Source organism: Ambystoma mexicanum, chromosome 10 (assembly GCF_040938575.1).
Source record: "Ambystoma mexicanum isolate Mex_15411 chromosome 10, UKY_AmexF1_1, whole genome shotgun sequence".
In the NCBI taxonomy this organism is placed as follows: domain Eukaryota; kingdom Metazoa; phylum Chordata; class Amphibia; order Caudata; family Ambystomatidae; genus Ambystoma; species Ambystoma mexicanum.
In genome coordinates, this window is record NC_090932.1 from 1,700,085,085 (window position 1) to 1,700,109,536 (window position 24,452).

The 24,452-nt window shown below is 47.6% G+C and overlaps 1 protein-coding gene across 5 annotated transcripts in view; it reads left to right on the forward strand.

Annotated features, from left to right (window-relative positions):
- GLT1D1 (glycosyltransferase 1 domain containing 1) overlaps positions 1-24,452 on the forward strand; it is a 924,582-nt gene that overhangs the window by 325,030 nt on the left and 575,100 nt on the right. For all 5 annotated transcript variants that reach the window (XM_069620127.1, XM_069620130.1, XM_069620126.1 and 2 more), the window contains exon 5: positions 22,868-22,904. In XM_069620127.1, the coding sequence (XP_069476228.1) occupies positions 22,868-22,904 (37 nt within the window). The remainder of the gene's footprint in view (positions 1-22,867; positions 22,905-24,452) is intronic.

Genomic DNA, 24,452 nt, shown 5'->3' on the forward strand with positions numbered 1-24,452 from the left:
TGAAGACTGGAAGCTGCTGCAGGCACGGTGAGCGTTACGCTGCAGGTGCAGAATAAATCGAAGCATGGGTTGCTGTCAGGGGGTGGTTTAAATAGCCTTGGAAGTAGTTCCAGGTAAGTATCCTTCCGCGGCCCCACCCGAGTAAAAAATAGTTCCTAGGGAAAAATAGTCCCTCCTAGGCCTCATTTGACTTCTGGTCACTGGCAGCATGGTCTGCCTCAGGTAAGTTAGCAGCATGGTCTGCTTCAGGTAAGTCCTTGACCATGAGCCTGGCGCCCATGGCGCCAGGACTGATTCTGAACTTATGAGCCTGGCGCCATAGGCGCCAGGACTGCACCCAAATATCCCCTAATTGGGGTTCATGGGCTTGCATTAAATGGCATGATGCCTGCTTCCGGGGTAGCTGGGCCAAACCTGGTTTCCCGGGGGCAGGCATCGTGACAATCATTTACCAATGCATTCCCTACGCCGGCCACAAGTTCTTTTTCCCCGTTGTTGTTAACATGTTGTAACGCTCACCTGATTCCCGCAGAGGCGCCGGTCTTGACTGGGTGAATGCCGTATCTTCAAAGGTGATGTGTAACACACGGTTGGCTCTTTGGGCTGGACCTCTGTGCACTGTATGTCTGACTCGAAGAGTAAGATGTCTGCAGATAGAAAATATGGGATTAATGAACTGGGGTTATTGGGTGCCTCTCTCCTCTTCCCTTTCTCTTCTCCTGTAGAACCCCAAAGGTTAACGCCCTCACCTTAGGTAAGTGAACGCCGAGCTCTCCATCTGCCTCGGGGCAGGGTGCCGTAACCAGTTTCTTCACTGGATAAGGGTGCAGGCCTCTTGACCTCAGAGGACTGCTGTCCGTCGTTAACTCCACGAACGGTAAGTTCTGGGCACTTCAAATGTCTTAAAAGTCTTTTGTAATGATATTTCTTGTTTTGCAGGGTTCCGGCGATGGCGGATGGCGGGCTGATGAGAGTTGAGGATCGAACCCGCGTGAGGAATAGAAGCGCCTGGAAGCACGTAAGTAAGCGCTTGTAGCCTGCTTCACGATGCGCACTAACTGTCCCTTTTATCTTGCAGGTACAAGTTCGGAGCTTCAGAGAAGCTGACGGGTGCTGGAATACCCACTGGATTCGGCGTGGGAAGGAGTAATGGCACGTGAGTAATAAAGTTGCCCAATGTCTTTAAACGCACCTTCTTTTGTCTTTCAGATGCGGGATGCAGCGCCGAAGGCCTCCGGAGCGTGCGAAGAGTAGGTAAGCCTTTGTCTTTCAGATGCCAGAATGCAGCGCGAGGCGTTGGTGACAGCCGATGGACCAGGTAAGAGATGCGCTGCCACTGAAGACCGTAGTGCTAACCTGTTCTTTCTTTGTCTTTACAGGTGCTGCTGAAGACTGGATTCCAGGATGGTAAGCCTTTGTTCCCTTAAGCCCAGGATCAGAAGCAGAAGACACAATGAGCGTTCTGCTGCAGAGAATGCAGAATAACACAAAGCAAGATTCATCCATCGGGTGTGGTTTAAATAGCCTCCTGTAGTGCCTAGGTGTCTCCTTCCACAGCCACGCCTAGGTAAGAAAAGAGTTCCTGCTTTCCAGAAGAGTTCCAGTGTTCTGAACCTAGGGAGTGGCTCCTGCCCCACCCAACAGGAAAAAGTAGTCCCAAACAGAAGAGGATCAGGGGTTCAACTGGCAGGTAAGTAAGCAGCATGGTCTGCTGCAGGTAAGTCCACCCAAGCATTATGAGCCCGGCGTTTCTAGCGCTGGGACTGGGCATCTTTATGAGCCTGGTGCCACTGGCGCCAGGACAGGGTCCAAAAGGTCCCAATTGGGACTGGCTGGCACCCGGAACCGGGGTTATGGGTCTGTTTCCAAGGGAGTCGGGCAAGTCCTGATCTTTTGGAAGCAGAGATCATGACACATGGTAAGAACATCCATCCACATAGACCGTGGGCATTCCCTCACACTTGTCTTCTTCAAAGACTTTGTGTGGGGAATTAAGGTATGCCTCCATGTTGTCCTTGATTTTTAGACTTTCGTCCTCGTTCTCTGGCACAATCATGCAAGTCAGCCAGACCTTGCGCGAGGGGACGCTTCTTGTTTTGGCCATATCTGACCTCTACAGGAAAGCCTTGCATTGACCGCATCCAGGAAGTAATTCGGGATTACTCACATTTCCGGCCCGGATTCTGTCACTTTGGAGATATTGCAGAGGCTGGTGTGGAGTCTCCACTATGATGTGTTCCCCCTGGATAAACGGGCGGTAATTCTTCAATGCCCACACCGTTGCCAGGAATGCCTTCTCACAATCATTGAATTTTTCCTCCACAAAGGATAAAGTTTTACTCTCATAGGAGATTACTTTATTGACCTTGTCATGCTTTTGATATAATACTGCAGTCAAACATTTATTTGAGAACCCTGTCTCCAAGAAGAACTCCTTGCTTATGACAGGGTAAGATAGGCAAGGCGCTTGTGAGAGGCTTCTTTTGAGTAGTCTCACTGCCTCGGCTTGTTCTGGACCCCATTCCCACTTGACCCCCCCTTAAAAAGATGAATCAGGGGTCTTGTGACCTCTGCGTAGTCCTCAATGAACTTTCTACTGTAATTAGTTAGTACAAGGAGGCTCCTTAGTTCCCGCAGAGTTGTGGGGTCTTTTAATTTCTGGACTGTTTCCACTTTCTTTTCCTGAGGACAGAGACCCTGAGGAGTAATCTCATGCCACAAGAAATTTACACGGGTTCTACACCACTGTGCTTTCTGAAAGGAAAGTTTTGCTCCGGCGGCCCTCAACTGCGTCAGAACATATTGGATCTCCGCTATGTGTTCCTCCACAGATGAACTTGTGATGAGGACATCATCTACATAAGCCAGGTTACCCCTCTCACGCAGGTCGGGCATGGCCTTGTGTAGAAAAATGTTAAATTAATTGCCGGAGTTGATGTATCCGAAGGGAGTCTGGGTCCATGTGCACTGCTGCCCCCTGAAGATGAAAGCTAGCTTGTATTGGTCCTCCCTACTGACGGGTACAGTCCAGTACCCATTGGTCAGGTCAATGGCAGTGAATACCTTTGACCCCTGGATCTGGGCCAGCCCTTGGTCTATGTAGGGAAAGGCCATCGAGAAGTATGGACTAGTTTGTTGAGTTCCCTTAGATCGGCACAGAGTCTCCACTGGCCGTTTGTCTTCACAATCCCCAGCACCGGATTATTGAAGGTGCTGTGGACTGGACGAATTATCCCACTGGACTCAAGGTTCTTTATTATTTCAGTAAGGGACTCCATTGATGCGAGAGGCAAACGATATTGCTTCACAAACACTGGAGTCATGCCAGGGTCCGTGGGAATTGTTGTGTGGATGTCGGTGCGACCACAGTCATGAGTCCACCGCAAAGAGATCTTGAATATCTAAGAAAATGTGTTTCAATTTTTGCTTCTGCTCCAGAGTCTTGCAGCCATCAGCTAGGTTGACTCTCTCTTCAACCATCTGCCTGAAGCCTGGAAAGACTTCCAGTTTTGCTATCTCAGCGGCCTCCTCCAGCTGGGTGGAGAAGTTCCTGGTCAAAGTGCTGATTTGGACTGGTGGCTTCAGGTGGGGAACGCAGTCCTCGCAGACTTGGAATATCACCTCATTCCTCCTGAAGTCGCAGATCACATCTTCCTTACCATACGGGCAGGAAGTGTACACCAGGAAATTCTCCCCATGCCGGGTGAAGATCCTGTCTGGTGTTGTCATCGTCACTATCACTGTCAAAACAGTCCCCATTGAGGAGTCTACGTGGGGATCTGTTTGTGGGTCTGTCTTTAAGGAGGGCTCTACACAGCGGCGATGGAACATAACTTTAAAATTCTCCACTCATGGCATCACTCTCCTGTCACACTGTCCAGGATGTATCCCAACGTGTTTCCGATGTGTCCCAGAGCATGTGCTAGTAGAGGAACATGGTTCCATATGTGGTGGGAGTGCCCGGTCATACAGGTCTATTGGTCAGAGGTACTTAGTTGGATTAAGGGCATCCTGGGAACATGTCCCTCTCTCCACCCTCTGGAGATCCTTTTGGGTACGCCCTTACCGGAGAGTGATGACTTGCCTTTTTCCAGGGTGGAGGGTGCGATGTTGAGGGCTGGGAGAATGGCCTTGGCTCAGAAATGGTAGTGCCCTCAGGCCCCCACGAAAGCGGAATGGTATAATGAGCTCTTAACTATTTTTACATATGAGAAACTAACTGCTATTGCCAATGATAATATGGCTTCGTTCTTGCAGGACTGGACAATTGTATTATTGAATGAGGACTGTGCAACATTAACACTCCAGCTGATTTTGGGCTTTGTCCGAAGTGTATAGATGCAAAGAAGGGGTTGAATATGTGGCTGTACTACGGTTTTCCGCAGTTTTTGGGGACTTTGCCGATTGAAAGGGATTTCTGTTTTGCTCCTTTTTTGGTATGATGCTGTGGCTCTTCGTTTTATGCACTGGGTTAATTTTGAAACCTTTCTTCTATTGGTCTGTTGATTCATCTGTAGCTCTATGGTTGGGGGGGGGGGGAAGAGCGGGTGGGTTGGGTGGGTTGGAGGATGTGAGTTTTTCTTATTGTAAATTGACTTGGATGTTTTGATCCCGTTCTTCTTATGATACTTCTGTTGTCAATGAAAAAGTTTCAATAAATAACAAGTGCAAAAAAAACAGACCTTGGGGATTGGTTCTAACACTTCATTACCTAAATCTATGGAAAAATGTCAGTCATTAACCACCATTCCAAGAATGGTGCCTGCAGTTAGTGATACTCTTTAAGTCGCTGTTATCCACCTCTTTTGGAATGGTGTCATGTTCTATGTTGACTAGTGGTGTTGGGTTTACCCCTAACCCTTGCTGTTGGAAGTGGGCATTAAGCTGAATATAGGTTTCAGTTCCTGTCCTCTTTTAACTTTCACTTCCAGTGAGAATTGTAGGGTCTGTTCTGGGATGGTGACTTCCTCTCCAATCTGAATTTTTACTGCATAAGGCAGCAGCTGAGCTGACCTAAATGCTTTCTCTGGGTCATCAAAGCCCATGGGATTGCCCGCTAATCGGGACCAAGCTTTGAAGTTTATTAGGTCCAAACTAATGGCAAAGTGTCATGACCCTCGCCCAAAACCCCCTCTGGCAAACCCATTGGCCAGGTGGAGTCAGGACTCGGGCCTCTAGAGCCTGGCATCCTCTTCAAAAGCCCTCATGGGGCCAGTCCTGGCGCCTATGGCGCCAGGTTCATACACCATGAACAACAATGTACTTGGGAACTACTTCATTGTATTGGCAGCCAACATGGAGGCATCCACATAGCTTGGTTCCTAAGACCCAAGCTATACGGTCTAGTGTTTTGGGTGTGGCAGACTGTAAAGTAGTGAGCCAGAGACAAGAAGTTAAGTTACCCAATATTATTTTATTCTTACAGCTCACCAGAGGTTAAATGGTTGTGCACCCGGACTTCTCCTTATCCAATTAACTTCACTTAGAGTTCGTAGCAACAAAACAAAAATAAAGTGTCTTCCAGGTTTATCAAAAGACAAAATTCAAGGATTGCAATATTGCTTGTCCACAAATGAATGCAGTTCAAAATATGGAGAACCCAGGAATGGCAGCCTTTCTTTGTTCAAAGCAGCAATATTCAGACTCGAGCGTTTACTCAACACTTCCGAATGGTTCAGAGCCTTTCTGTTCAAGCTCTGCAGCCGGTGCTCGGAGCCAGCCGTTCCACACTGGCCTTGGCTGGACTTCATTAAATAAACAAACTTTCCTTTTTCCGCCTTTGGGACTCAGGCGTCTTCATCTACTGTGCAGTCGGATTTGACTACAAGTCCGGTACGGTACACTCCAATGAGTGTTCCTTTTTTCTCTAATATGCCCACTGATCTGGGGTACTGTCCTCGTACCATTCCGAGTCCACTCTGTCAGCCTCCTTCCACTCCTGCAAAACGAGAGACAAGTTGAGCTGTTTTCTGATGCTTTTAACCCCGGTGAGTCTCCTCCCCAGTAATTAGCATTAGGCGTTCCCAGCCCTGGGCTCCTTACACCTGAGACTAATTCACCTCTTCCCAGCTTCAACTTCACGGAGTTGGCTTTGCATTTAACCCCCGCCTGCCCGGGACCCCCATTATATGGAAATGTGGTTTTTCGTCTTCCTTGTCTGATTTCTATTCCCATTTACTGGCTTTTGTTTTGATTATGTATCCATTGGGGCATTCTGGGATATGTAGTTTGTCTTTTCTCTTGTGTCTCTTATATTTATATTGTCCGGCGTGATAGTTGATTGGTGGAGCATTCTGGGACATGTAGTCTGGGCTTTTACTTGTTCCCACGTGTCTCTTAAACTTGTCATTATACGGTCTGGTGTGATTATAGACTCATCCCCCTCCCTCTTGTTTTGTTCTGTATTGGCCGCTATTGGTTCCTCATCACACAGGCCTGGAACTACTTTCCCTGGTACTACTTTACCTGGGCTATATAAACCACACCCTGACTTCTGAACATGCTTCGTGTTACTTTGCAACGTGACGCTCACCGTGTCCAGCTATTCCCTCGAACCTCGGAGAAGCAGAACCTGCAAGGAGACAAAAGGAACATCATTAGCAGCAGCATCTTACCTGCAGTCTTCATCTTTAAACACTTGCAGCTACTGAGAACAGCTTCCTCGAATCTGCACGCCTCCCGGACAGAACGACCTGAAAGAGGAAGATAGAGGCAACATTAAAGAAAGCAGTAGAGACATTTACAAATTACGAACTGCTCAAAAGGCTTACCTGGCTGGTCGGCTCTTGGCTGGCACCACTCCGGACATTCCACTCGCGCTGAAGAACACTGCGACCTACAAGGAAGGAAAACACAGGTTAGCAAAGGCAAGACTTCCCAGTGCTGCGCATAGCGCTTACTTACCACATCATAGCGCTCTTAATGCACCATAATTTACCAGCGGGGCTCAACCAATCCAGTTCGCCGCGCTGAAGCGCCGCATACCTAAGGGAGAAAAAAGACATTTTAAACAAAGAAAGGCATGCAGGATAGCAACAAAACTAAAGAACAGCAATAAGACCTACCTGAACAATATCAAACGGGCCGGTGTCAGTGAAGTAACTGGACCACACTCGCCCATGAAAGACAACGCGCCCCTGCAAAGATTTAAGTGTGCTCTCCGTCCTGCAAAGAAGGCAGGACGGAGAGCACACTTAATTCTACCACAAGGTGAGGAGAGGGCGCCAGAGGGACTGAAAGCATACGGGGGTGGAGAGAGGATACTTCCCCCCCCCCCCCGTCGGTCAGTTTTGAACACAGTCCTCCTGTATTTTCAGGCAGAACCTTCCCCACGGACCACATCAGGGCAAAGCTGAGGAGCATACCAGCGAGTAACCCAGCTGGGTGGTGTCCCTGTGGATACCAGGTGAGCGTAACACAAACCGATTGAGAATGTCACTGCTGAAGTAAAATGCAGCAGGGACATCTCGCACAACCCAACAATTCTGGACTATGCTCTTGTCGCCTATGGAAACTCTGAGCATACACCTGCTAGGCAGGAAGTGTTTAGAATTTGGCGTTTCCAGGTCCATTTCCCATTTGTCTATCAGTTTAAATGTGGGAATGGCTGGACCTTGTGGGAGTTTGCGGAACATGGCCTCGTTGATGACGCTCTTACCGTTGTTCACACACCCTCGGGCGAGAACGGTCCTTCCCTACATTTAACTGAATAGGGATGAACAACTTCTCCTCAATTTTCTGAATATCAGACAGGATTTGAGCTGATTTCTCATCTTTCTGGACTATAGGAGTGGGAATTTCTGATTGGGAATTTGTAAAGAATTTCAGTGTTTCCTTCCAGTATGGAATGCCACCTTAGACTGGAAGGAAGGTTGATTTTCAGAAATAGAGAGGGCCACCCCTCCCCCCCCATCACCGGTTTGTTGTCCTACTGCAATTACTGTCACGTCTGGGATTTGGTTGTTCTGGAAGTGAAATTCTATTTGCTCAGGTTTTTGTTCAACCATGCGGCATGTGCCGTTTAAACTAACATGGTTGACACTATGTTTCAATTTTATTGGTCAGTTAGTCTGGGTCCAGAGGACCTTGTTTGCACAATCTATGAGAGGTGACAACCTTTGCAGGATGTCATTCCCTAGTAAACAAGGTGTGCCCTCTGGAGTCACAACTATGACCGGGTGCTTCACCTTGTGTCGCCCAATTTTAATATCCAAATCCACAGTCCCCTCGACTGGAATTTCCTTCCCGTCGAAGTTCTGAAGTTGTCCAGGAAGAGGGGTGAGAGGAATTTGGTATTTCTCCCCCCCTTCCTGAATTCTGTTGGTCAAAGGCCCTTTTTGAGAGAAGGGTAGCTTGGGAGCCATTGTTCACCAGTGCCAAAATTGTACACTGCCCCTGTATTTGGACCGGGGCATAAAATCTTCCCTCCCTTTCCTCAAGGGGGCAAAGATAATGTACATTTTTTGACAACTGGTGGGTTAGTTTCTTGGTTTTGGACACTGACAGGAAGGTGATTTAGGCAGGATTCTGTTTGGAGTCTTGGGGATCTGAAAGAAAAAGGTGACAGCTAGATATGGGGGAAGTTCTCGGTTCCCCTGGTTCTGATTCTGGGCCGTTCCATCCTTTTCGGATGCACTTACCAGGATGGGTTTGAACCAGGGGATCTGCATGCTGATGATGGGTGGTGCTAACTCAGTCCCCACATCTACCAAGTCTAGATTTGGATCCTTTGGGACCCATTCTTCTTTGGGAGGAGTTCCCCCATCTCTGAAGGAGAAGATCCTTTTCCCAGGATCCTCTGAGGATCCCTGTCCTTCAAACTGGAAGACTTGCACCTCCTCCCCAAAATGGGTCTTTTTGGGCTCTTGATTTCTCCTACCTCTCCTCTGCTCCTTGGGTTTTAGACTTTCGGGGGCAGGAGATTTTGGTTCAGTTTACTACGTTTCCAGGGGCTTTTTATATGTGGGGTAGGAAACTTCCTCCAAGGCTTTACACTCCCCTTGTGCCTCCTCCCTGGGAACCGGTGGGTTGTCAGGGTTCTTCCCCTGTCATTGCTCTGGAGCACTAGGTCCTGGATTTGAGGCATTCTACGCCACCATGCTCATCTGAGGGTTCTGTTAAGCTCTCAGCATGTGACCCAGATCCTGTGCCATGTTTTGGCCCTGGCGCTCTAGTTGGGACACCTGCTCTGGCTTGTTCGGGGTCCTCATGTCTCACCTTGGCTGATCCCGGGAAGGGTAGCTATCCCTTCTCCCAAAATACCCCAGGTTAGGAAAATGTGGGTACCCCTCCACCCTTGGCCTCCCCTCTCCCGGATTGTGCTGTCTGGGCTCAGGAAATTGAGGAAAGAAGGATGGATTGTTTTGGGGGTTGAAATTTGGCGGGTACCTTGGGAAGAAATTCTGCCCGGTATTTGGGGGATTACTGCTCTCCTGGGGGATGTGAGGAGGGAAGTTCCCTGGGTTAGCTGCTGTCTGGTTGGATCCCTCCTTGGGCTGGAGGAGTCCACACATAACCCAGGATGGGTCAATTCCCCTTATAGTGGGGGCTGAAGTAGTCGGGGGAGTGAGGGGTCCCATTTGTGGGGTTACCTCCCTGGCTCCCTGTTTGTGATTGGCCCGAGGGCCTTCTGAGTTTGGGGTTGTTTTGATTCTGTGCGGGCAGGTTTTTAGCCCCCCATCTCTAAATCTAAAATTGGGGCAACCTTCACCTCCGCCACATTAGCAGCACCAGGGGTGTTGGTTGTTTTTGGAGCTTTTGGGATTCTTTTTGTTTTCTACTGGCTTTTGCACCTCATAAATACGTATGGCTTGTTCGATGACCCAGTCTAGTGATCTTTTCTCATGAAAGTCCCTCACTAGCTGGGTCATGATGTACTTAGGGAAAGCGTGGAAGAAAGTATTTACAAACTCTTTGCTGTCAGTGCGCACCCTTCTAGTGGTCTGCGCAAAGGCACGCTTCAACTCTTGAACAAATTCTTGTGGGGCCTGATCTTCCCCACATTGCAAGTTAAAGGGTGCCTTGCGAGCCTCCTGAGGGTTCCTGTGCACAGAAAAATGTTTGAAGATGGCCGCCCTATAGGTGGACCATCTGGAATGATTCTGATCCTCCAGCCCCGCAAAGAAGCTGGAGTACTCTGGAGAGAAGGTCCACTTTACATATTGAATACAGCTTTGGCTGTCCTTCAAATGGAAAGTCTCCATTTGTTCAAAGAGCTCAAGGTGCTCCCAAACCGAATATTTCGCATTCTTATGATAGGGCGTGATGACGCTCCTAATGGCCGTTTTCGTTTTAGGGGATCCTTGAGCAAGGCCCTCTTGACCTTGTTGGCTTTTTTGGTTTGGGTGACCCTGGTCCACTCATCCTCTGACTCGGAGGCACTGTTACCAGAGGTGCCTGTCTGGTCTTCTAGGCTCTCACGGATTCTGTGAGCTTGGGAATGGCTGGCAGAAGGTGGGTGCCTAGATTCTTGAGTCCTGTGGCGCTCGGAGGAGTCTTCTGATTCCTCCTTGCTACCAGGATTTGCTGAGTACCCCCTTCCCCCCTTCCTAGCTGGGCAGAGGTTTTCAGGATGCCCTTAGTGGGCCTACTCTCATGGAGTTCCCCACTGAATTTTACCATCTGGTCTCTGGGTAAATTGTGTGTTTGAGGATCCATTTCTCTGACCCTCCCCTCATTGGAGTCTCACTGATCAGAGAATAGGGCCCTAGCACTTGGGAACCCATACCCAGATGCCCGCCCATCCATTCCTGGGAGGTGCTGATCTATGAGCCCCATATTCCTCATTGGATTGAAGTCTGCCATCCCCGTGGCCCTTGGTTCATGTACGCCAGTGGACACTGGGGTGCAGAGTCCATGGAGTGGAAGAGATAAAGGTCTCTGGTACTAGGGCTCCTGAGGTTATGCTCAGGTGTTTCCCTTTCCCAGCAGACCTCATCTCTCTCAGTCCCTGCTCCCTGTTGCCATGCAAGAACCTGACCTTTTTGTTCTTCTATCAAGGCCTTGCTAGTCTCTATCAGTTGTTCCTGCATAGCTACTTGTCTGTGGAGCCTGTTATTTTTCTCACAGAGAGCCTCATTGTCTGTCTGTGCTTCCTGTGTCATTTGAGAGTACTGGGCCAGTTTTTGCTGCAGGAGGGTTACCTCCGAGTCCTGTCCTTACTGGCCTGATCCTTCCTTGCCAGAGCATCTTCCATCCTCCTGGAGTGCTCTAACAGTTTTGTGTAACCTTTTTGGAGTTCACCCAGTCCCTGAAGGGCCAGGTGATTTTCTTCCATCTTATCTTTTAAATAACTGACCTCCAGGCCTAAGGTGTCCCTTATCGGAATAAGAGTACCCCTCTGTGCAGCCAGGTCGTCCCTTTGTTTTTGGAGTGCACCAGCTTTCTGGCGCTCCTCATCGAATTCTGCCTGTGTGTCCAGGTCTTTCAGGATTCATTTATTATTTTCTTCTTTTTCTTGCTCTAGGTGGTTTTGCAGGGCGACTACCTGCTCTGTGCAGGCCCTATTAAATGTATTTGCTGTTCCAGCTTTTTCTGGCTCTGCAGTAGAGAGTCCAAACCTTCTTGGCACTCTTTCTGCAGCGCCAGTACTTTGGTAATCTGCTCTACCTTCTCCTGCTGCAGGATAGCCATATCTTTTTATTTTTAGTAGGTACTGCCTGGTTTCATTTTCTGATTCATGGCTCTTTTGTAGCCCTTGCTCTGCAGAGTCCAGATCAGTTTGGGCTTTTTCTAATGATTCTAGTTGCTTGTTTGCCAGATCTAGGTTTTCAGCATGTTTGTCCTGTATTACTCAAATGTGGAGGTACAGATATGCCGCTATTTTGGCAATCTTACTTTGCTCTTCTTTTACCTTAGGGGTCATATACAGTTCACTCAATGCCATATTTAATGGACCCTGATCTCGCCATATATTTAATCCTGTTGCAGTGGCCTGTTCTTTGACTTCCTGCAACCACACATTCTGATCCTGCTCTGTCCATTCACCCCTGACAAATAATGTGTGCAGTAGGTGTTCTTTCGCCATATTGATTTCTACCAAGGTCGCCATTCCGGAAATATTAATTTCCTTTCTGATTTACAGGAGTTGTTTTTATTTTTGCAAAACAGACCAAATTCCTTAGAGCGTTCCTATTGAGGGGTGCTTTTCACAGGGTAACACAGCGTGGTAGCCCAACAGGGTTTATGTACCCCATCAGTTAGCACACTGTATTAGACTGTCACAAGTGATATGTCTAATTCAGAAATCCGGGATGAGCCCCCAATCTTGTAAGTGATTTCAATCCGGCACTTCACCCAAGTCAATGCCTAACGTGGGCTGCACAACTGAAACCCTTAATTATTTGTTTCTAAAAGCTATTGTAATCCGAACGATGTACCACCTATATCACGCCCCTCTCTTTGAATCCCCCCAGTCACACTGAACCAGGAATCAGGCTGGTTTGCAACGTAAAAATATTTATTTATGTATTGCACAATATATATCACACTATATTAATGGGTATACAATGATCACCAATGGGGTGATGTCACACAAAACAATCTCTTTAATCACAAGGGGTAATGATGGGGAAAAAATAATGCAGCACAGAAATAATACTTTTGGGAATGTACAATCAAATGGCACTATGATTACTATTTCCCCCTGCCCACCCCTCAATCCCTGCAATATGCAATATGAAGAAATAGAAGGAGAGAGAACTGACTTCAGGAAAGCAGAATTCAACAAAATATATCAATTCCCAATTTCCCCCCAGCAAACACCAGAGAAAAACAGAATGGATTGGCAAACTTGTCAAAATGGTTTTAAGGTTGGCTTTGAATGGAATAGGTAAAACACTGAAAATGGTCTAAATCACTGAAATGGTTTAAATACTAATGGGAGCCGCTTTGTATGATTGCAAACAAACACTAGCAATGATTTGTGAGTAAACAGCAATGTAAAAACTTGATTTTGAGGTCGGGTGCAATGAAAAGCTATTTTACACGTTCTAGATTTTAGCCAAATGAAAAATTTGCGGCAAACTTTCCCGTGTGCGGGAATCGCGATTGCGGAAAAACTATAAGAGATGCGTTCTTGGGTTCCTTATAAAGCTTAGGATGTTAGCTACAAGTAGACACTTAAATATCGTTTCTAGCATAAAATATGAAGAAGTTATGGACGTTTTCGTGGAGGTTGTTTTTTTCAGATAGAGGCAAAATGTAAACAAGTTGCGCTTTTAAAATACAAACAAGGTTTCTTTATACTAGGGATGGACTATGAAGATGCAAACTACACGACGGCACAGCCACCAGACCAGGACATCTCCAATCAGGTTTTTAGCCGCCGAGACGCGCGCCTTCTTCAGAAAAATATATCAGCGCAAAGATGATTTTAACAATATTATTACAGAAGGACTATAGGATAAGAGAGAGAGTTCAGGCAAGACAAAATGGATTTCTAGCAATATAGTTCTGGATATGAGATGGATTTGATTTGGATAGGGATGACTATGGACAGTACATAGGCTAGTGACAATCCTATACTATGGATACTCACTACCAATGTTTTGAATGGAACCGTCAGGGATTCTGGTTCTGGTCAGGGATACTTTCTGGGACAGACTGCTGGGCACACAGGACTGGTCTGCTTCCGCGATCAGCAAAGCGCTCTGGACACTGCACGGCAAGGCTGGACAGCAAGGCGCTTTGGTCTACACTGCACAGCACGACTGGCCTGGATTCGCAATGGCTCTCTGGTCTGCAGAGCGCACAGCATGGCACCAGAGTGGGTTTTAATCTGCCCTTCTGGTTATGAAGATAATTCTTTGGCAGGCAAGCAGTTACAGCACAGCCTGGCTACTTCTTTGGTTTCCCCGTTAAGTTTGTGGGATGGGTTCTGGAAGTTAGGCCCAACTGAAAGTGGTTCATCTATGCTCTGAGCCTTTCTGCTTTCAAAGTTTCTGTAGTCTGGAACAAGGAGTATGAATGGATCTCCTTCAGAGTGCTTCGCCAAATTCGGGATGGTGGGTGGATCAGTCTGTTTTCTAGGTCCTCAGCTGTCTCTATTTATGTGTTTGATAAAGGGTGGGTATATTGAATTATCCTAGGCGCACCCCCTAGGTAGTCTATTGGCTAAAGGCTGCTCTCCCCCTTGATTGGAGGAGAAAACAGAGTTGTCATCATGATGATGTGGTTTATGAGGCAACATCCTCCCCTTTGCCTTTTGCACATAAAATCTATTTTTGCTGTAATACCTCTTTACATGTGTACAATATTTATACCAATAACACACAGATCACATATTTTGTGGAGCACACCCTCTTACAATCCTCATTGCGGTGGGATCTTGGGTCTGGATTTGACACATTTTTGCACTTTTTGTCCGGGGCACAATATCCGATTTGTGCAGAATTTTGTACATATGTGTGCATGATATCTGGGTAAAATCGTATGAAGTTTCATGCTTCTGACATAAATACAATTGCTACAAAACCAGAATTTTCACTGTGCCTTCTCAGACATCGCAGAGATTTCTGGCTCCTTTCAAAATGTCCACAAAAAAAATCACATTAACAATGCTGTTAATTCTATAATTTTTACAACTTCGCACAGTCCTTTATCAGTCTTTTTCGAAAATAAGCTTTCTGTGCTTTATGAATCAACAAGTGTAGTGTCTGTCTCCGCCTCCATCTCCATCTTGCAGCTCAAGAGCAATCTACGCCCTCTACCCTCTGGCAGAGGCCACTTTGACACTTTACAATCTGCATATCCTTTCAGCCAAGGAAGGTCCATTGTCTCTTCCAGGAGCAGCCCAATATCTCCTCCCCTGATTTAATTAACACACATGTGTAAATACCTAGCCTTGGTGGGAAGCAGGAGAGATGCCTTTTGTTGGGGGAAGCTTTGAGTTCAGCTAAATTCACTGTCAATTTATAACATTTTTCTTAATTTCTCTAAATCATGGAGATTAAATAGTTACAACCTATGTTCCTCTTGATAACAGGTCACTTAATTCTAACCATTTGATTTAAATTGCACAAGTTTAAGCTTCTGATTCAACTAATGAGAGCTGTCATACAGGTGGCTGCTGGTACTGCGCCCATATTTTGACAGATTTTCACAGGCAAGCACATTCTTTACTGTGGATATTTTGATGATGGATTCAACTTTTCCTGATATTGTATGTTCATATTGATTCCTTAAATGAAGTGGCGGGTAACACCCAGCAAAGATATTGGATGTTTTGTGGTGTTCTGGACCGGTATTTTGTATTTTCAGCAACCAAGAAAAAGGGATTTAAGAGAAATGTCTGGGTTTCTTTCAATAAAGCATTGCCTTTCAGCAGTTTCCATGTTTACTTGGTAGGCAGCCCAGTGACATATTTCAGCAGTGCGGCCTCCTTTCCACTACTGACAACAGGCAAAGTAGATTTGGCAGCCTTCTTTTTGTGTTTCACAGAGTGCAATTTCCATGGGTTTTGGCACGCATGGGGCTTTTGCGGCCATTTTGATGATTCCTGCACCATCAGCACACAGGATGTCGCAGGGCAGAGCCTAGTGGGTTAAAACATCCCACACACCAATCAATAAGGACAACTCAATGGTTTGGCAAAAGGAAGTCCGTTTAAAGACAAGTACAAAAACGGGGAAGCAATAGGAAATTGGCAGTGATGCCGTCGCCCATCTCGCTTCAACTTCCACCTTCTTTATTCAGACAGCAATAGTTATAGTACATTCACGTCATCATTGACGTGTAACACTCAGTTTGTCATACAATTCTATTGGTTGGAAAAGGTAACGTAAGTATAGGTGCTATATCTGTATATGGTAAGAGTGTGAGGATTGGATAACTCTTTATCGGATGGGCGTCTATGCCCATCCCTCTACATCACTCGTGCTAGAGGTCACTACAAGTACGACGTCTCATTGGTTCTACTAGCTATAGGACCCTAGATTATTTGGTCCATTGTGATTGGGTAGGTTAGACCCCTAAGCATAAATCTCCACTTTAATTAGCAGCATGCAGACTGGACACCCAGATGCGGTGTGCCCCACGATTCACCCTGCCTCCCTTCCATCAATCAGTACTTTAGTGCTATGTTTCAATTGGCTGAGGATGGCCTTGAAACTGTAATTTCTTATCGATAGAAGTTATAGCATCCTCTGGGTTTGGATGACATCAGACGTTAGTACCTCTTCGCACTTGGCTGGTCACGTGTCAGTACACCGTGGATCTGTTTCATTTTCCCCCTATTTGTGTATTTGATTCTTCCATTAGCCTCGCCACCTGCCTGATCCTCCTTATTTTGACCTTCACTGGCAGGCTGCTATGCTCTTAAGTTTCGATTCTTCTGAGCTGCCGCTCTACTCCCTTCCTTGGGTTGACCTCGATTCCTAGGCATGAGCTGCTTCTTGCTAAGTTTCAATACCGCTCTTTCGTCTGGCTTTGTGCTGGTATATAAATCCTGGCCTGTTTGACCCCTTCCATTCTGGGCTTAATTCTGCTTTTGCAAAATGGATTTACACTTGTATAATGTGCTTCTTTGAGGTAGATATATAGTTGGCGCTTGCCGCTCTATTCTTATGCTAAGTATAGCAAGCTGCACTGTTTTCTTAGCTTCTTGCGTTCCAAGCCTATTTACAAGCGTTAGCTAGTTGTAGATTTTCATCCTACTTCATGGTTACGTTTCTTTATATTTCGACATCGTTTCTTCTTCCAAGTCAATTACATCGTTATTCTTTACATCTCGTCTTTGCGTGTCATCTTTCCATTGTCGTTTACGTTCATCTGACCGTCTGTCCGGGCCCTTGTGTCATCACCATTCGCCTTCAATGAAGGCCCTTTGGGTTTCCTCGGGGACAGTTTGTAAGTAATCTTCTTTTCGTGTCAGCTGCTGGTACGGTTGTCTCAATGGGTACCGTGCTGCCCATGGTTGTCTGGTTATTGGCATTTCAACAGGTATTGCTCTTCTGATGGGCACTGGGCAGAGCCCTATTGCTGCTCTCTGTTGGTTTATTTGCTCCTCATACGTCACATATATCGGTGAGTATGTCCCTGGTATTTCAAAATGGGTAGCTCGAGTGCAGGCCATATCTGGGTCTTCCCCCACCGATGTCCTGCGTCGATGGCGTCGGGGTGATGTCCCTCGAAGGCCTCTGTCGAGGGTAACGTCACCGGATGTTATAAATAGGACACACGGTGCCCGTAGCCTCAGTTCTGTTTTTTCTGCAAACTTGTTTGCTTCGGAGACTCGGCGCGCCTCGTGTATTCCTTGTGAATATGTCTTCTTCTTCGACCCCTCTGACTCTGCGGTCTGGCTTTAAGACTTGCCGGGAATGCAAGTCTAAGATCTCGATTACGGACCTGCATCGCATTTGTTTGTGGTGCTTGGGCGAGAGTCATTCCACCGACGACTGTTTGAAACGCCAGTCGCTGACTGCTAAGGCCTTGCGGGAGCGTAAGGGGAAGTTACAGGTAGGTAGGGGTTCTGAACCCAGTAAGTCTCGTAAACCTTCCAAAGGGATGTCCACCGACGATTCGAGGGGTGACTCTCAGCGTCGGAAGGAGTCCCGGGGATCTCGGTCCCAGAGTGGTTCCTGCCATTCGTCCTCCTCGTCTCAGCATTCATGGAAGCGCCGTCACTGATCGCTTTCCCCGTCCTCCTCGGAGGATGGTGCCTGGAGGAAAGTGGCTTATCCTACGTCCTCGTCTCTGGAGGAGTGGGCAGCGTTCAGGGAGCAGATGCTGGCGATTTTCCAATCCCATTGCACAGTTCCGTCCGTACCTTTGCAGGAAGCAGGCAAGGAACGGTCTCGATTCTGGCTCGGGTCCACAGCGCAATTCTCATCGGGAACCTTCGAGGTCCCGTTCGGACAAGGTTTAGGTGGATTGCCAGAGACGTGCTTCCAGATCTCGGTCCTCGCCCCCGGCGAGACCGCAGAAGTCTGGTAAGGGCTCGCAGTCGCCATCGACTCCGTCAGCGCCGTGTCCGTCGGATACGGATGTTGAAGCTTTGCCTTCACACCAGCCCTCGGCGCTGTCGACCCCCCCTCGATGCCAAAACCGTCGGCGCTCTCGAAGCCTTCAGGGCCTTTTAGCTGGGATTTGCTGATGGAGGTCCCTGGTATGGTGGATCCTCCAAGGAAGGCTACTTCCAAGTCTTTGGGGCCTGTTGAGGACTCCAGACCCTCTCCTGTCCGAAGCAGGAGTTTTTCCTCCCTCTGGATGACATCGATGAGGATGAGGAAAGGTCAGATTTAGATTTTGACCTTGTTGAGCCTGATGTGGCTCCTGTCTTTTCCGGGGACAGTCAGAAGAGTTACATCAATCTCTTTGAAGCTTCCAGTTGCTTGTTTGCCAGATCTAGGTTTTCAGCATGTTTGTCCTGTATTACTCCAATGTGGAGGTACAGATATGCCGCTATTTTGGCAATCTTACTTTGCTCTTCTTTTACATTAGGGGTCATATACAGTTCACTCAATGCCATATGTAATGGACCCGATCTCGCCATATATTTAATCCTGTTGCAGTGGCCTGTTCTTTGATTTCCTGCAACCACACATTCTGATCCTGCTCTGTCCATTCACCCCTGACAAATAATGTGTGCAGTAGGTGTTCTTTCGCCATATTGATTTCTACCAAGGTCGCCAAGGTTGCTTGCACAGGACCAGGCATCTTCACACTGTGAAGCCATCATTCTCTATTCTGGATCACAGAATTCTTCCATCCCATTTTACCCAACACCTATAAAGAAAATATGTAGTTCAATCTCCTTGTGCAGGAAATCTTGACCCTGCTGGAGAAAGGCACTATAGAACTGGTGCCTGTAGCGGAGAGGAACAAGGGGTGGTATTCCCCATATTTATTTATTCCAAAGAAAGTCGGGGGGATTGAGACCCATCTTGGACTTGGGTTGGTTGAACAAACTTCTCAGTAAGGACAAGTTCAAGGTGGTCACTCATTCTCAGGTCCTCCAGGCCCTTCGACTTCAGGATTGGTTGGTGTCTCTGGACCTCCAGGATGCTTACTTCCATGTGCCGATTCATCCAAAACACAGAGTATCTCAGGTTTGCAGCTGGCGACTTGCACTTTCAGTTTCGGATCCTGCCATTTTGATTGACCTCCGCCCGAGGGTCTTCACCAAGCTAATGGTGGTGGTGGCAGTGTATCTCAGGCGAGGGGGGGGATTCACGTCTACCCCTACCTGGATGACTGGCTGATCCAAGCGCATTCTCCCAAGCAAGCTCTGGCTCATCTCAGCATCACCTGCCGCTCCCACTACAAGCTGGCCTTCTCCCTCTATTTCAGGGAGACTCATCTGACACCTTCCCAGCAGCTCCAGTACATGGGGGCTGTGTTGGACACGTCCTTGGGTGGGGGGGAAGTGCTCGCCTCCCAAGGTGAGGGCTCATCACATTGTGCAGATGGTGGACAGGTTTCAACATGCCAAGAGTCTCCCGGCTTTTGAATTCTTAAGGTTGCTCGGCCTCATGGCATTCTGCTTTTTTCTGGTGCCAGATGCCAGGCTGCGGATGAGGTCCCTGCAATGGGTCATCAAGATGCAGTGGTCACAATTCTCAGGCAAGATATCGGATCCTGTTCAGATTCCACTCTCTGTCTCAAAGGATCTGCTGTGGTGGGCCAACGAAGGAACATGATGAAGGGGAAGCAGTTTTGGCAACCGTGCCAGAGGTGACAGTAGTGATGGACGCTTCCCTCACAGGATCGGGAGCTCATGCCACAGATTTGACCGCCAGCGGTCGTTGCTCTCTGTTGGAGTGCAAACTCCACATCAACCTGTTAGAGCTGAGGGCCATCAGGCTGGCCCTGAAGGCTTTTCTGCCATCTGTGCGGAGGAAGTGTGGCCTGATCATGACAGACAATACAGTGGCCATGCATTACCTCAACAAAAAAGGGGGGGTAGGGTCACTCTGGTTGGGCAGAGGGGTGAGGCAGCTCTGGTTCTGGGCAATCCAGCAGGGAATAATTCTCGGCTGTTCATCTGGCCAGAAAGGAGAATGCGGCGGCGGACGCTCTGAGCAGGCAGAGCATTCTCTCACGAGTGGGAGTTGGCTCAGGAAGTCCTTCTGGAGATCTTTGCGACCAGTGCCAACCGGAAGTGCGAGAGATTCTGCTCAAGGGAATTTCCTCCGAATTTCCTCTGAGAGGATCCTTAGGAGACGCCGTCGTAGTGGATTGGTCATTCCCACTTCTGTACGTGTTGCCCCGGTCCCCGTCATTCCTCAAGTGTTAAGGAGGTTGCCGAGGATCGGATCCCACCTGATCCTCATTGCTCCGGATTGGGCCAGGAGAGCATGGTACCCGGACCTTCTAGACATGTCCATTTGCCCTCCACGCCATCTTCCCTATGGAGAGGATTTGCTCTCGCGCGCACGAGGGTTCTCAATCCAGAGGTCAAGACTCTCAACCTTCACGCTTGGTATCTGAAAGGTTGAGGTATAAGGATTGGGACCTCCCGGATGACGTGATGGAGGCGTTGCTTTCAGCCAGGCGGCCAGCAACAAAATCCTTGTACCGTTGGCGTAAGTTTTGCGACTAGTGCAGGGGACAAAATGTTGATCCTTTTCAGTGTTCCATTCCTATGGTTCTGTCTTTCTTGCTTTCTTTGGCCCACAGGGGCCTTCAAGTAGGTACCATTAAAGGTTACTTTGCGGCGCTCCCCATCTTCAAGCGCTCGTCTGTAGAATGTTCTTGTTTTAAGATTCCTTTAATTTCACAATTTCTTAAAGCGCTCACTAATGTGTTCCCGCCATCCCCGTTCCAAGTGCCAGTTTGGGATCTAAATTTGGTCTTGAAATTCCTGATGAGTGCTCCATTTGAACCTTTGCACTCTTTTCCCTTGAGACTATTGTCTTTCAAGACAGTGTTCTTGGTTGCGGTTACTTCCGCTCACAGAGTGAGTGAATTGCAGGCACTTTCATCTAAGCCACCCTTTACTGTGTTCCACAAGGGTAGGGTTGTACTGAGGGTACGTCCTTCCTTTCTACCTAAGGTAGTGTCTGAATTTCATTTAAGCTAGAAAGTGGTTCTGCCTTCTTTCTATCCTCCTCCTCCTCATCCTGGTAAGGAAGAGGAGCGACTCCATAGGTTGGACCCTAGGAGAGCTCTGAGCTTTTATATTTCTAGGATGTCCAAGGTCAGAGTGGACGATCAACTCTTTGTGGGGTATGCTGGACACTAATTGGGCCCAGCTGTTACCAAACAGACCTTGTCCAGGTGGACTATCTTCACCATTACTGAATGTTACTGATTGGCGGGCAAGGACCCTCCTGAAGGGTTGCCAGCTCATTCCACTAGGGGCGTGGCTACTTCCACAGCCTGCAGCGGGGAGGTCCTATTAGGAATATTTGTGATGCAGCCACATGGGCTTCTATCCCCACCTTTGTTAAACATTACTCACTGGATACGCTCCATGGTCAAGATATGGTCTTTGGAAAGGCGGTTCTTTATTCTGCCATCTGATTGGGTATTCTAAATTCTTTTCCCTCCTCTGTTTTCTGGCACTGCTTTGGGAGTCTGTCAAAGATGTGGAATACGTTGGAGGACACAATCCATTCAAAGAACAAGTTACTTAACCAACTGGTAACGTTTTTTCGACTGGATGTTCCTCCAACGTATTCCACATCGCCTGCCCCTCTGGTGAATTTCCTATGCTATTGCAGCTTACGTTCCCACAAGGCTTTGTGCAGTCAAGCAGGCATTGGGTATGTGCATGTCACACGTTATGGAGGAAAAAACATAAACTGAGGCTACGGGCGCCGTGCGTCCTATTGATAACATCCGGTGATGTAGTCCTCAGCGGAGGCTTTCAAGGGACATCGACCCGATGCCATCAATGCAAGACGCCCCCTGCCGAAAAAGTTTCCGAAGTACACAGCTGTGGATAATAATGGTCAAAGATGTGGAATACGTTGGAGGAACATCCAGTCTAAAGAACGTTACCAGTTGGTAAGTAACTTTTTCTACTCTTGCCGCCCAAGAATGTCCCAGCTCAGTACGCCGATATGAATTGGGGCTTACCTCTTTTGAGGCTTTATAAGCTATCTCTGTATCGTACACTTTTAGCCTGCCCTTCGAATTCATTATTTCTAGCTCTGAGACTAGCATTACAACAAAAATTCTTAAACTCTTATGCTTTGGGCAGATTCTTGTGATGAAATTTTAAAGGAAGTCAATGCCCTGGAAGACACTGGGACTGTAACACTTTGGCGGTCGGGAGAGCTACTTGGAATGGTGATCTGTCTAGCCACGTGATTCCTCGATATGCTATAACATATTTAGGGTCTGTTGAGAAAAAAGGTGTTCTTCCAGAATACATTTAAAAAAATTGCCCTCTTGGGCAAATAGGAATTCTTTTATACATATCAGATTAAACCTTATTAGTGCAAATTAAATCTTATGTTATCGCATGGGAAACCAAATATGGCAGAATCAAATGTCGACTACATAATTCAGAGGAAAAGGTGAAGTCCTTAGAACTTCTTTTTATAGATTGTCCTGCATTATCTGATTTGGAATTCTCGATATTTAGTCGCTTTGTACATAATGAATCTTTATTCTCCAAAAACATCTTGTACAGCTTTTTAGGTGGAGCACAGTATTAATGATGTTTTCTTCTAATGTTGTTAATTGAATAATGGAATTAATAACTAAGGAGGAAAACAAATTAACTCTTGGGAATATATTTTAAATTCATTTATATTTTTGTCAAATATATTGTATATTTACTTATTTTGTATGAAGTGTGAAAAGTTTGTATAAACTATAACGCAATAAGAAAATAAATAATATGCATTCTCAGTTTATTATGAAGCCATGGTTTTGTTAGCAAACCTAAAAATATGACCCTTTTACTTTATCTTTACAGCCGCATTGTAGAAACAAAATATATGTTCAACCTCAAGGTAAGCATATCAAAGTTGAAAAAACAATGCTTAGGTTGTGTGAGTTGTTTTGTTTGTTCCTCTCCTCTTATCCATAGGTAATGCGGTCGTTCTTCGCAGACTCCCGTTCCACTCCTTCTTGGACTGGTCATGCCCTGTCCCTAAAGTCCTCTTTCTGCTGTCTTTCTTGCTCAAGACTTTCATTTGTATTTCCCATTCTCCAGCATGGGTCTGGCATGGATTCACATGCTCATGAATATTCCCCGTCGTCAGGCTGGGAATCCTCGGTAAAGAAAAAATCAGTATCAGTTTCGTTTCTGATCTGTCTTTCTTAGTAGTAACCAATCACTGATCTCTGGGTCATACTGCCCCCAGCCAATGACTGCCCTCTCCCTAAACCCCTCCCCCGGCAGCCATCCTCAGATTTTTACCGCACGTTCAAGTGTTGGGAGTCCTCCTGCTTTAGCTCTTGAGCTTTTACTGCATTTTCGCGCTTTTTCAGGAGATTTTCTCATTTTTTCGGTTTAATCGAGCCTCAGGCTCCACCGTTTCCACTTCCGATAACGGGGACCCGTTTCGGAATTCTTCTATGCCCCTCAAGGGTGAAGTTTTCGTTGAGTTACGCTTCTTGGAGGTTCCAGAAGATCTACGGCCTACCTCACCGGACATGGCCCAGGACAAGGGAAGCTCGACTCCCCGATCCAAGCTGTTCAGGAGCTCCCGGGATGTGGATTGCAAAATGTTTTCAAGGAGGACGAGCATTCGAGATGTCTCTACTGCCTTCATGAGGACAAGACGCACGTGGAGAAGGACTGTGCGTTCTGCAAGAACCTGTCGGAACGGACCAAGCAAGATCGTCGTTCCCACCTCACCGCCTGGCTGGAGAAGGGCATAGCATGTGAGAAGGTGAGGAAAAAGTCTGAGCGGTCTTCTCAGTCCTGTGAGGGCGCCCCGACGGGGGCCCAACAGAAGGCCAAGCACCGTGAGTACGCGGGCACCGGGAGCGCCGAAAGGTCGGGCTCTTCGGCTGCTAAGCAGGGCACGACTTCCCCGGCACGATCAACGACGAGCCAGCGCTCTGGTTCGGGCAAGAGGAAGTCCGAGAACCCGGCTAAGCTTCTGGAGAGGCCCCGGTCAATCTCGAAGGGAGCCAAGGGGGAGTGAGGCGATGACCCTCCCCCCAAAGCGAAGGCCAGGGCGCACCTAAGGTGGTGAGGGCCTTGATCCACCCAGCAAAGGCCTCTATTGAGGTTGTCGCAGCGGCCCTGGCGAAGCCGGCAGAGACTACGCCAGTGGAGGTGGCCTCGGGGGCCCAGAGTTTCCCTGCCACCGCGGAGGGAATCCTCTTTCCAGCCCATCGTGAAGACCCTCGTGAAGACCCCGTTGGAAAAGGAGGGGGGGTGGTGGCCATTACGGACTCGGATTCAGCGTCCGAGGAGGATCTGGTGGAAACCGTGAAAGGCCTCAATGAGAGGTTTGAAGGCCTCAACGAGAGGTTCGAGAAGTTTCGATCCCAGGGGAAGGTTCCTGCTGATGGGATCGAAGATAGCGACGATGGCGACGACAAAG